This window comes from Hemicordylus capensis, chromosome 3 (assembly GCF_027244095.1).
Source record: "Hemicordylus capensis ecotype Gifberg chromosome 3, rHemCap1.1.pri, whole genome shotgun sequence".
Lineage (NCBI taxonomy): Eukaryota > Metazoa > Chordata > Lepidosauria > Squamata > Cordylidae > Hemicordylus > Hemicordylus capensis.
In genome coordinates this window covers 191,486,938-191,501,107 of record NC_069659.1, presented here as the reverse complement: position 1 = coordinate 191,501,107, position 14,170 = coordinate 191,486,938, and the positions used below count along the sequence as shown (strand labels likewise).

Sequence of the window (14,170 nt, the reverse complement as noted above, 5' to 3'; positions counted from 1 at the left end):
GACACCTTTTCACTTGGAAGAACTACTGTATAATATCTGTTCCTCCCTCCTGACCCATGGGGAGGAGCATACATATCCCCAAAGGATATGGGGATGCCCTCTGGACATCCCAGAAAAAAGTTCACTGTAAGCATGACCTCTTTCCTACATCTGCATTTTCTTCTTGAGACATCTGTATTTGCTTCTTGCAAAATGCCACATGAGAAAATGGTTCTTTTTAGGCCTGTGCTATAGAATTGTAGGCTACATTCCAGGTTTCTGGAATGAGGAGAAGTTCTGTTTGTGGTAGTGATGCTCTATTCTGGCCTATGGGCTGACCTTTTTTTTTTTTTTTTTTAGGTTTGTGGACACTGGGTGGTGTTATCATAATTTTATGTAGTTTTATATTTATATCTCATTTTCTTCTGAGGAGTCCAGAGATGCTCCTCAGAAAAAAAACATGGTTATGTTTATCCTCAAAACAATCTTGTGAGGTAGATTAGACAGAAAGATAAGCAACTGGCCCAGAGTCACCCAGTGAGTTTCATAGCTGAATTGGGATTTGAACTTGGGTCTCCTCAGTCCTAGTCCAACTCTCTATCACTCTAACCACGCTGGCTGTCCGCCTTTCTATTTTGCCTCAAATATTGTCTTGGTATTATTCTGTGGGAAAGAGCAGATTCATGCACAGTATGGTCAATCTTGATGCAATAATTTTACTTTATTATAATCAAGTATAATAGCAATATAATTTTGCTACTGATGTATCATGAACCTTGTTGGTACACTAGGTACAACACTTGTACAATCTGAATACAGTGTACACAGGTACAGAGCTGTATGCAGGTACAGTTGTTCACATGGTATGTTGTACATAGGTGCAGAAGTGTGCTTCCACACCCCCAAGTATGAGACCTCCACACCACATGGCATTGAGAACAGTTTGCAGGCTTGCTGGTGAATGATTCATACTGGGCTTCCGTGCAGTAAACAAGGGGTGGGGGTGGAATCTGTTGCCTTGCAGTAAACAAACGGGATTGCAGAGAAGTAAATGATTAAGTTCAGTGGGCTTCCTCTTAAGTGGCCAGATCTGCACTTTCCCCAAAAGCAGGAGGCAAAAGGAAGCAACAGTGGAAGAAGAGGTGCCGGCGCTGTGCCATGCAAAAGCCAGGCTCGGATGGCGAGGGAGAGCGAGCAAGCGGGGATCAGCCCACCGGGAGCTCACCCTACCTTTGGATGGTGCGCACGGGGCCCCCATCTTGTTCTTCTTTGCCACAAGCCCCAGTGTGTGCACGCACACACACACACACACCCCTGCGGCCAAGCCCATCTGAGAGAACTTTCAGAAGAGAGGCTGCTTTTCTGGTCCCCTCTCTGAATGTGTGGATTGGGGGAAGGGCAGGCAGGCAGGAGGCTGGGCTTTTTCCAGAGGCTGAACACCCCCCATGCTGTGGCTCCCCTCCACCCCAAGCTTGTCCCCCTCCCTCTTTCCTTCCGTTCCTGCCCGCCCGTTCTCTTCACTGTCCACACTACGCTACTTGCAATGCACAGACTATGGAACAAGCTTCCTTAAAAACTGAAAAATACAGCTACTTTCCTGCAACACATTTACCATGTTTTAGGGCTGGAATGCATCAGTAAAATTCAAAACGATGCATCGGAAATACAGACGGCACCCTGCTGCCTTGCAGTGACAGTGATGTCAAAACATGGGTAATTTGGAGGGGCACTTAGTGGATATGTTGTGAACCTATTGCAGGGAGTAATCTAACTGGGACTTGTCATGCAGAGCATGTAACTATTACTTTGTTAGCTTCGTTGGCTTCTAGTTTGTGTTTGAACTTTTAAATGTCCTGGATAGCTTCCTTGGTATGATTCTACCTATTCCCTTTGGTCTTAATCTGCGCTGTGTCCCGTCCGCAATCTGAGGTGTGATGGGTGCCCATTAAGGATAGAGACCTTCAGTGATTGTTTAGGCTCTGGAGCTCTCTTCCTTGAGAAGTCCACATGACTTTGTTGGTCTCTAGCTTCTGGTATCTTATAAATCTTATAAAGATTTGTTAATCCAGAGTACATTTGGGTATTTAATATTGATCATGCCCTGATGCTGCTTAATATTTGTGTTAAAATCTTATTATTAATGACAATGATGATAAACAATAAGTATGGATCTGCAACATTCCGAGCACAGTGCTCACTTTCCAGAATTCTGCATGTGGATACAGTGCTGCTCCCAGCAGCCTGTGTGCGGCGTCAGCACACACATAGCCACCGTGCATGAGGCCATGCACGTGCCATTGCAGCTTGCCTTTTGGAAAGCAAGCTCTGTGTCTGTAAAAGCAATGGGACAGTGGAGGAGCAGGTTAGGACCTGCTTACCTGGTTTTTAAAGGAACTGATCCCTACCCTGCCGAACTGGTTTGGATGTGGGCATCCGAGCCAGTTCGGCACTTCCCTGAGGATGCATAAAACCTGTTTGGGCACATTCCTAGTTTTTGGCCCTGTTATAACTTTTTTCTTCAGAATTTTGTGAAATGGACATATCTTCAGGTTACCCCGAGTCTGCTGCTACCTCCCTCTCTCTCGCAGGTGCTGTGGACATGCATCTATAAAGGATCATAACATTTCTAGCATTTTCAGAAATAGATATAAGACCTCTCCTGTATTTATGATTTGGAGATTAGGTTGTGACTTAATATTATGGCTTGCATTCTAACTTTTCTTTCATGAATGGAATAAGGCTTCCACTTTACTACAGCAGCAGCACCCACCCACCCCTCCCGAAATCTGCTTCTGAGGGTTGGTGAAGGTGAAGTATGCTGTCAAGTCAATTTCAACTCCTGGCACCCACAGAGCCCTGTGGTTTTCTTTTGGTAGAATTCAGGAGGGGTTTCCCATTGCCTCCTCCCATGCAGTATGAGATGATGCCTTTCAGCATCTTCCTCTATCACTGCTGCCCGACATAGTGCCAAGCGGGGATTCGAATCGGCAACCTTCTGCTTGTTCGTCGAGCATTTCCCCGCTGCACCATTAGGTGGCTCTCCTTCAAAACAGGATGCCATGTAGTGGCGGGGCTGCAGAAGGAATTGGGGTTGGCAGAAATCATCCTCCCCTTCTGTGGCATAATTTGAGATCCAATCCTCTTTTTAAAATTTATTTAAATGATTGTGATTTTTAGTGTGGTGGTCTTTTTTACATTTTTTAAAAATCTGCCTTGGATGTCTGAGTGACATAAAGAGTGCCATACATATGTTTTAAAATTAACTTGGTGGAATAATGGTGTGTGGGGGGGGCGGGGACTGAGATAAACTAATGGTCATGGAGTTGCTCTGATGTCTTGGTCTACTCCATCTCAACTGTGAGGCCATTTCCCTTTTGTTCCTATGAAATACTTCATATTTCTAGGGAATGTGCTCTAGCAATGTGAAGTGTTATTGTTTAGAAGAATATTTGTTCTGGAGTGAGAAAATCATCATTGCTGAAGTATGTTTTGTGCAGAATCCTGCAAGCCGAGCTGATTTTTTTGTACTATCTATTACAGTGTAGTTAGTCTCTAGTATCTTAATAGCATTTGTGTTTTTTTCTAATTTCAGACGGGCTAAACTCCGGCTATATTTGGAAGAGCTAAAGCAGCTTGTCCCTTTGGGAGCAGATAGCACCAGACATACCACGCTCAGTCTGCTGAAAAGAGCCAAGATGCATATTAAGGTAAAACAGAGAAATATTGTTTTGTATGTTTGAGAGCCAGTGTGATGTAGTGGTTAGAGTGCTGGACTAGGACCGGGGAGACCCGAGTTCAAATCCCCATTCAGCCATGAAACTAGCTGAGTGACTCTGGGCCAGTCACTTCTCTCTCAGCCTAACCTACTTCACAGGGTTGTTGTGAAAGAGAAACTCAAGTATGTAGTACACCGCTCTGGGCCTTTTTAGATAAGAATCTTACCCCCCAGTCCTAAATTTCTTATTCTCCTTCAGGTATGGAATACCATGCTTCGTGCAGTGGGTAGACTCCATGACACATTGGTTTCTTTCCCAACTTAACACTAGTGTTAATTGTAAACTGCATCTGACAGCAATAACATTCTGACTATTTTTTCATACATTGCATTGGTTTTTATTGATTGAGGTGCATACCATTCTAAATGTTTGTGCCTGTGCAAAAGGTTTTGGCATAGGCTATTAAAATAGTTTATTATTGATATTTTTTGTCTTTGCTGTCCATGTGAGGCATTGAATCAAACACTAATTTTAAAATTTTAAGGTTTTAATTTGTGAATGATTTTTTAAGTTTTTGTATATGTTTTAACTTGTTTTATGTTATTGTTAACTGCCCAGAAATGAAAGTTTGGGGCGGTGTACAAATGTAAAAAATAAATTAATAATAAATAAAATAAATAATTTCTCCTGAAAGAAAGAAAAAAGCTAGACTGATGTTACAATTTCTCAGCATGTAAACATGATGCAACTCTCATGAAATTCAGTAAATATTAGGCCTATGCTTCGGTAGTGCTGAAGCCAAATAAATCTCCACCAATATGCCAGAGGCAGCCACTCTTGTGCTTCCAGTGTGAGGGCGGGATGGTCATTTACAGTAGGGCTACACAACTCAAATGCCCTAGTGGGCCAGAACCAACCATGACTTGGTGTATAGGGACTGTGGTTAATTTTCACTACATTAATTATTGCACTAAAATTAAAGCAGGTATTAAACATACTAATTTAAGAAAGACATAATGAAAAACAGATATGTTTGCCTGCATCATGAAAAATAGGGGTGTGTGTGTTAAAGGATTTTGAGATTTGGATGCCAAATAGTGGCTGACATCCAGACAAAGTCACTAAGGAGGAGGGATGGTTTTTGCACATACAGCTGGATGACCATGTGATGATGCCACAAACATGAAGAGTGCATGCAAGTGAAACAGTTATTTTTGGAACTGAAGCAGAACAGCTCAGCAAGATTTGGAACATCTGGCTTGGAAAAAGGAAAAAATTTAAAGCAGTCAAAGGGTGTTGTGCTTCCATCTTTAACAGAGCAGTGGCTTTTAAAGAAACCTTTCCTCTGTGCTGTGTTCCCAGTCTCTGTCCCCATCAGCTGCTGCTAGCCACCCCGAGAGAAAATACAGGTACTTGGGTGATGCCTCTATTTTGTTTTTGTTTTTCCTGCTGTGGAACGGACAGCAGATTTGGTCATTATTTGGACCTTGGAAAATGTCATGAAAAAGAAAAGTTAGACACCCTCTCACTCAGCACCACTACTCAAAAACTGAACAACAGGCCATGTCAGCAGCGCGGAAGGGTCCAGCCAAGCGTCACCGCTGCTCAGAGCTATAGAGGCCATTGGCAGAGGGAGGCAGGCAGGTGAGGGATGGGCCCAGGCCTGCCAGTGTCTTGGGGAACGAGCAGCCATGGCGGCAGCAGTCAGCACCTGCCTGGTCAGCTGCTGCTGCTACTCCTGTAGGGAGGAGCAGGGCTCAGGTGAGGGTGGGGAGCTCAGGCCCGGCAATGCTGCAGCCGGGACCAAGAGAGCTGAGGGGGATGGAGCAACAAGATGGAGGAGCAGCCGTGAGGGGGGTGGAATCAATGGGATGGAGAAGAAGGAACAGGAGCGCAGCTCCGGTGAGGGGGCTGTGGCGCGGGGGTGAGGGGAGAAATCATGTACTAGCACACAAGTGCTCTGTGCAGGTTAAGCTATTTATTGATTGTTCTTGCTAGCTCTCAACTAGATGTTGAGGTCATTCCCATGAGCGGTGGGGAGCAGGAGACTGGTTAAACTTACCTTCCCCCCAGATGACCAATGACTTGCTTCTGGGGGCACAGACCGTGCTTCCAGATGGGCAGCGCTGCCGGGAGCAATGCAGATGAATCTCCATGCTGCTTCCAGCAATGCAGCTAAACAGAGGCCGGGACATGTCCTATCCTCCAGGAATCCCACAATGCACCACATGGAGTGCAACAACAATGCACCACAATGGGTTAGGGTGCCAGCGGTAGATTGCATCCCCACTTGCAGATTCCGTCACTAGGGATAGGTGGGGGTTTTGCATCTGTCCATACCCCTGCATGTGGTGTCAGATGTGGGGGACATGGCTATGGGCTGCAGGGTGGCTCTATAGGAATGGCAGCCCAGGTTCTTTGAACCCAAGTGCGCAATGGTGGTTCTGCCCCTGAATGGCATTTCATTCTTGGCATCATCGTCTCTGAAGGTGAGTAGCTCTGACATAATTTTGCCCACCCTTAGGAAAGTTCCTGTCTCAAACTGGGAGACTCTGCCTTAAGCAGAATAGAATCTCCATTCCTCAGCACCCTCTTCATGCAGAAAGCCCCTTTAGAGCTGATGCCAAGAATGATCAACTTTTATTTAGTTACAAGGCAGCTCCCACCACACCCTCCGCCCTGTAACTAAAGAGGAGCTGGTTATTTTCCATGGTATAGGGAGGCCATCCTCAACTTGATGGGTTATTAGTCTCTGTGTGCTCTGAGACAGGACCAATCAAAACTAAGCAGGCTAGTTCCTAGGGTGACAACTGTCACTCAATATCCTGTTCCGGTCCTGTTTTGCTCCGTTAGACAGCTCTTGGTTTGAGCTCCTGCTGTGAAATTGCTTTCTTTAGATTGTGTCAGGGTAGTTCCTCTTTATTTTAATTTCTTCTGTGTGCAAGGGCGTTGTGTGTTTGTTCCCCTTTTTTAGTTTGAGTTGTTTAATTCTTTGAGGAGTTCAAATTGGTATATTTTTAGTTCCAGTTGACTCCATTTATTCTCTTTGTCAATTTACAAATCTCTCAGGTAACTTTATTCTGCTCCATCAATTTACAAATCCCTGGGTAATTTTTTCCTCCTTATGGAGGTTTCTCAGTTGGGGGATATGCTTAAGGGGTCCCTGTCAGAAGGGCTCTTCACTGATTCGAGGGGCAGAGAACCAAAAAGGGACCTCTTGTCTGTTCCTAGACAGCCCTGTTCTGTATCTCTTCTGAGAGAGCGGGAAAGAGATCGCTCCCCTGTTGCTCTTGCCAAGCAGGCCGGTTCTTCGGAACGTGTGGTTGTTGCCGCTTTAATGTTGAAGCCTCACAAGAAGGTGGCAAGGAAGTCAAAACATGTTACTGAGGCGGAAGGGAGTAAAAAGAAAAGAAAGGAGGCAAAGGGGGCTAAGAGAAAAAAGAAAGCTAAGTGCTCCACTGGGGCGCCACTGGGCAAGAGGCTCCAAATTCAAGCCATTCATCGGCAACAGCCTCTTCAGAGCCCGCCCGATTTGCCTGCCAAAAATGAGAGCGCTCCACCCACTGCCATTTTGAAGTCTGCTCTTCTGTTCCTTGCACCTGTCTATACAGTGCCGATTGCTATTTTGGAGCCTATTGACTGTCAGGTGTCTATCCCGCTAGCTCCTGCCCATGAGGTACAGGCCGTGCCAGATTCTTTCTGTCCAACTGCACCAATGCTTCCATGTGCTCCCAGTCGGCCCAATGTGACTGCTCCTCCATCGGAGTTTAGAGGCCTGATACTGCTGCCGTTGGCAGCACCTCCATCAGCACCATTTGGGGATGTGAGTAATGCCCCTCAGTTTATTCCCCCTGATGTTTCCAGGTGGCTGCAGGAGTTTGTAGCTAAGCAGTGTTTAGCCATGGTGTCCCCTCTCGCTCCTGTTGTTTCTCCCCTCACTCCCGTCTCAGTCTCTGTGGTTCCCTCTGCACCTGTGCCAACTCAGCCTGTGCCTGTGTTTCCAGCTTTACCTTCTAGACAACCTGCCTGTCCCACTTTTTCATCCTCCCCAGATTCCAGTCCTTCTAGACAGGCCATTGGATAGGAACAGTTACTCTCTTCCTGTTCACAAGAGAATGAAGCTTTAAAATGTGTCTCTTTGTCCAGCTAGCAGGAATAAATTCTTTTTATTTATTTATTTTATTTGATTTTTATATATATATATATATATATATATATATATATATATATATATATATATATATATAGAATATATACTGTCAGGGACAGCTAGGACACACTGTTACACACTGTATAACATAACCGGGGGACTGGAGTCTTTCCCAAAAAATCTAAAAATTCTTTAATTGTTCATTGTCTTTTACAACATATACTGAAATAGCAAAATATTGTGGGATTTTTTGTATAATACAATTGATTTGTGGCAATTGTATTCTACATTTGCCAATAAGATCTGGATTATTCATTTGCCTATTAGAACTGGTTTGTTTGTTACCTCACTTTCTATATGTAGCTGCTGTAGATTTTACTCTTTTTTGAGGATGAAATTGTTAGAAAACTTCCACTAAAAATACTCTCATAACAATTAAGTAACCATTAAATGAGTTTGATATTTTGAAGTATATTGGTCTTTGAGGAAGATTTATGACTTGAATAGATTGATTTAAAATTGTCTATTAAACATATTTATGTATTTGGTGCAAGAGGTCTTCCAGGGTAATGAAATCACTTCTTGTGAGGGAAAGCTGATGTGTTACAGATGACAACATCCTATATTCACTATTGTTGTCATACATCTTGGGTCCACACACATACCCCATTTGAAAATGTCTGTAGAAAAATGTCTGATTGTGGAGGGTTCTTATTTGGCTAGAGTTTTACAAATCCCTATTTGCCGTTTAATTAACTGTTTCTTCCCTTTTCCCAGCCTGACTCAATAGCTGGTTAAGGCATTAGGCAGGAAAAACAAAACTGAAAGCGCATGAGAAAAGTGAGTTTTGCAAGTTTTAATATTAAAAATCAAAGGGTTTTTTTTCTAGAACTAAAACTATATAAAACCAAAAATATAAAACTATTTACAGGTTTTAATTAGATGACTTATTATTCTCTTCTCATCTACTTTTTAGTTGTGGCTATGACTTTGGACTTAGTGGTTATGACTTTGGACTTAGATGCTTCTTCAACTTTAAACACAGATTCTTCATTTCCGGAATCCTTTTTCTATATTCAGCTGTAGGCCTGGCCATTAAGCAGATTCGTCTTAAAATAGTTAAGATGCATTATTGCACCCAAACCTCAATGAAGACATGACACGCATGTATGGCGTAACTAAGGCCAGACTTTATTAACTCAGTTACAAAATTTTCAAAAGACCCAATACTCAGTTAATAACTAGAGTGTGGGCACTCCTCCCTGGTGGCATACAGCCTCCTAATGAGAGCTGCTTCCCCATGACTGGGTGGATCAGCTGGGCTTGGACATTTCAGGGCAGAGGCGTATCTAGGGAGAATAGCGCCTAGGGCAAGCACTGAAATTGTGCCCCCTGTCCAGACACCTGACACCCATCTTTCAGATAACTTTACCATAATATCAGCTGAAAAATACAAGTCAAGCTCATTAATCTTTTAATATTTCAAAAACTATTTAGTGGTGGATGTAGCCAGACCAAAAAATGCTGGAAAACTACAAATTTCAGTCTGCTGGGGCTCATGAAATACCCAAATACTATGTGGAGGTGTACTTGGAAAACTAAACAGAAGTGCCTCTCTACTATGCATTGTAGCATCACTGTTACATAAGTTTTATATGCTGGCCTTGGGCCAAAATAAACATACATACATAAGTTTTAAAAATAAATGGAGAATTTGACTTTTCCCAGATACTCTGAAAATAATTAAAGACTATGCAGAGTAAACTGTGTCACTGCTTGGAATATATTCTAGTATTTCAGAATACCTAGGCCTGGCATGGCCTAGGGCCTCACAGAGGCCATTTGAGCATGCATGGTGGCCATTTTGTTTTTGGTGCCCTGCCTGCCCCTGTTTCAGGGCACACTGGCCTCTCTATCACACAGCATGCTGTACTGAGGGAGGGCTGCCCGAGTCATCACCTCCCGAGCCACTGAGTTGGTCATCCAAGCAACTCCCCAAAGGGTTCCAGGGGCAAATGAGTTTATTCCCCTTATCTCCATAAAACTAATAGCCACTCAGAGACCCTGTTGCAAATTGCCCTGAAACAGATTGTTTCCTTCATCAGAGAGGTGCATGCCATCTGCTCAGTAGAAAGAAGAGTGATGATACTTGATATCAGGCCCAAATCGTTGCCTCCCAAATGCAAAATCTAAATGTGAGGAGGTCAGTGGCTTCTAGAATACTCCTCTACAGGGGCAATAGGTGGATCCAAAACATCCTGTGCCACCAAGCCACCACCTCTGTAAAGTCACAGCAATCCAGCTGGGTGCCACATCTGGTACAATGCACTTAATTGGCCAAAAGAAAAGAAAAATTGTGGCCACAAACAAGCACCCAAAGTGCTTGGATGGTCAATCCCTTTAGTATCTGCAAAAGAGAAGTATGTATGTTACAAATTGCTCCCTAAACACGGGGTTCTAAGTATCCAGGTGAAGGCTACATAGCACTGGCAAACTGCCAAACACCAGTGACCCATCATGCCTGTCTTATCCTCGGACAAAATGACAGCCACCGCAGTAGATGCTGCCCCAGTATGAAAGGAATGGGTTCTAAAATTTCTGGGTTGGAGTCTCTCCCTAGCCAGAGCCGTTTTAACAACCACCAAGAACTGGAAATGGGTCAGCACGTTGGAAGAAGGGATCATCGTTGTTGCTCCTAACCCACAAATAGTCAGCTAAGGCCCAGACAGGACACACGGATAGTCCGCATGCCAAGAGCACTGCGTTCCCTCCTGGTCAGTTTAAGAAATCTGAATGTATATGACAACCCTGACTTTTGAAATATGAGCTTTGCATCTTTCCAAGGCCCAACCCAATGAGTCAAACCTGGAGGAGACCAACAGCTCACTTTTTGTAGTGCACCAAAGAATACCACCAGGACGGAAGCTCTAAACAGCAAAACTTTAAACTCAGTAAAACAAATAGAATTAAATTGTTGTAAATAGAGTTGTTCTAAACCGCCCAGAGATGGAAGTTTGGGGTGGTGTACAAATATAATAAATAAATAACTTCAACATCTTCCCAATTAACTGTGTTGGGGAGAGAGGAGTGGGAGTTGGGTAAAGGAGGGTGTGCGTGAGATAACCCCTCTAACATACAACAAACTCTAAAATGAGTGGTGGTATCAAAGAAAAACCCCTGCACAAAAGCATTAACATTTCTTAGAATTTTGGGAGAGAGTTGACAGTTCAAGAGTGGGGAGTCAAGAGTGGGGAGCTGAGGGATGCAGTGCGGGGGATGGTTTAGGACTGGAAAGAAAGGAAATGGTTGGAGGAGAGAAGGCAGGAAAGCTCACTAGGATTATGAAGACTAGGGTGACAGATGAGAGATTACAAAGTAGCACCATAAAAATAAAGTGAAATAAGAGCTGACAACCAGAGCAGCAATCTGGGATGCAGCTGAGCTGCGTTCCCACACAAAGAGGCTGCTCTTAATTCAGTCAGTCTTTCCAACAAAAGCACACGTGGCAGGAGAGGGAGTGTCTTTTGCTGCCCTGCCCCATCTTCACAAGTATTCTTTGCCTCCCAAAACTATGTGCTTGAGGCCTGCATTACCTCTGCACACTGGCACTCTGGATGTTAGTGAAGGCGTATTGTTGCTCTGCTGTAACTTCAATATTAAATGTTGCTAACAGGAATTTATTTAGCAATGTTATGTCTATCTTTAAGAATTCTGTTGTTCAGGGGAAGAGCTATAATTGAGAGGACATGTTCACTCATTACTTGGGGGCTGCCTACTAGGTTGCCTCTCCCCTGTCCCCATCCCTGCAGTCCCTCCACCGCACCTGCTTATTCACCATCTCCATGGCAGCCCCTAAAGTTCCAGGATCTCCCCAGTTGCTGGCACTATAAAAACATCATGGCTGGGAAACAGGAGCTGGGCCGTGGTGTCATTTAAAAAAAAAAATTTTTTTTTAAATGTTTCTTGACATGGTGTGTTTTACAAAGCCTTTCCCAGTTTCCTGGCCCCTAAGCTCAGCCCTCCCTTATCCCACTCGGCACTGGTGGCGGGGGGAAGAGGGAGGAAAGGAGAGAAGGAAAGACAAAAGGACACTCACCATTGCACTGGTAGGTGTGGGTGGATTAGAGGGATTTCTATTCTAGGAATAGTTCAAGGAAGTTGTCCCAGATCTCTGACCATTTATCCAACTTATTTGCTTTTAAGAGGGCCCATTTTAGGCCAGCAGCCAGGAAAGCTTAGGAGGAGAAAACTTCTGGAACTTTAGGAATCATTGCGATAGTGGCAGCGGCTCCTAAAGCAGATCCTAAGCTTTCCTTGCCACTGGCCTTTTAAAAATTAAAGACATCGTAGCCAGTGCCTGTCACCCAGCAGTGACATTTTTATAGCACCAGTGGCTGGGGAAAGCTTAGGAATCGCCAGTGTGGCTCCTGGACCTTAGGGGCTGCTGTCATTTTTGCAACGGCTCCTAAAGTTCCAGATGCCACAGCAGCTTTCCCTGGCTGCTGGCACTATTTTTTTTAAAAAAGCATCAGGCCATTGGATGGGGCCTCTCTGATTCCAGCAGCCCCCAAGCTGGATGGGAATGGAGTGTGCATGCACCCTCTCCATTCCTATCAGCTTGGAGGTGCAGGGAAGCAGGGAGGTTCTATTCTACTCCTCTCTGCAAAAAGGAACAAAACATAATGGAGACTCCCTGCTTCCCAGCACCGGAAGCAGCAGCCACTGCTGCCCTGATAAAAGGGAAAGGTGTGCACCAAACAGATGCACCCCTACATTGGGAGGATGCACTCACCGTTGGGGGCATGGGCGTTGGGGCTGCTAGCTGTACCAGTGCTGTTTAAAATAAAGAGTTGTGTTTTTTAACTGGGATTCATGTCATTCACCTAGGAAGCCATGCACCAGGTTAAGCCTGCAGACTTGGAGATGCTGGTTAAAGAAGTCTCTCTGAGGGGTGGCAGCAGATGTTTAAACCTTGACAGAACTGTTCTGTCATAGATGGCTTCACATCATCCTTGAGGGAGGTATCGAGTGGAGTGCCACAGTGCTCTGTCCTGGGCTCTGTGCTGTTCAACACTTTTATAATTGACTTGAATGAAGAAATCAAGGCAATGTTTATCAAGTTTGAACGTGACATAAGGGTGGGGATTAGAAGAAAGAATGAAGACTCAAAATGATCTTGACAGGTGTGAACACTGGGCCAAAACCAACAAGATAAAGTTCATCAGAGATGAATGTACAATCTTGCATTTAAGTAAAGAAAATCAAGTGCACGTATAGTGCGGGATGGGGAGATCTGTCTTGGAAGCAGTATATGTGAGCAGGATCTCTATGCCCCATGAGTTGAATATGAGCCAGGAGTGTGATGCACCAGCTAAAAAGACCTAACACAGACTGTAGTAAAGGAGGAGTAATGTCCAGATCATAGGAAGTAATAAACCCTCTTCAGACATGATATACGCGCGTGTGTGTGAGCCATTTGCATGACTTGGTAACAACCCAGATCACGCAAATGGCCTGCTTGCATGTGCAGTGGCCCCCAAAATGGCCACTGTGTGCACAAACAGGACCTAAACTGCCCATGGGGAGATGGGAGGCGAGCCTCCGGAGACCCCCTCCCCATGGCTGCGGCAGCACCCCCCGAGGCCGCAGAAGCCCTGGTAAGTCAACCTTTTTTAAAAAACAAATTTATTTATACCCAGCACCCCCAAACCAGCCCAGGGGGTTCGGCTTGACCTCGAACTGAACCAGCTTGAGTCAGAGCCAGTTCGCACATCCCTAATCTTTAACTATAACATCTGAAGAGGGCTCTATTCTGTTCAGGTCACTTAGAATACTGTGTCTGATAAAGGATGCCACATTTTAAGTAGGATGCTGATAAATTGGAACGAGTTCAGCGGAGGGCAACCAGGATGGTGAGGGGTCTGGAAACCAAGTCCTATAAGGAATTGTTAAGAGTTGGACATGTTTAGAGTGCAAAAGAGGAAATTAAGAGGGATTATGGTAGCCATCTTTTAAAAAACCACTGAAGGACAAACTTGTTCTTTGTTGCTCCTGAAAGCAGGACTAGAACCAATGGATTGACCTTATAGGGAAGCTAATTTGGGCTTGTCATTAGGAAGAATTTCCTAACCCCAAGAGCTGTTTAACAGCACAGTTTGCCTCCATGTAGTGGTGGGATCTCCTGCACTGGAGACTTTCAAACAGAGCCTGGGTAGCATCTGTCATGGATGCTGCAGCAGTTTCCTGTACTGAGCGGGGGGGGGGGTGGACTAGAAGGCCTCCAAGACCCCTTCCTACTCTATAATTCTGTGACTCTATTCTATGG

General features: G+C 44.5%; 1 protein-coding gene across 1 annotated transcript in view; it reads left to right on the top strand.

The window, feature by feature from the left end:
- Window positions 1–14,170, top strand: part of MXD4 (MAX dimerization protein 4) — a 58,536-nt gene that overhangs the window by 29,648 nt on the left and 14,718 nt on the right. The window contains exon 4 of the mRNA XM_053307885.1: window positions 3,572–3,686. Coding sequence (XP_053163860.1) covers window positions 3,572–3,686 — 115 coding nt within the window. The remainder of the gene's footprint in view (window positions 1–3,571; window positions 3,687–14,170) is intronic.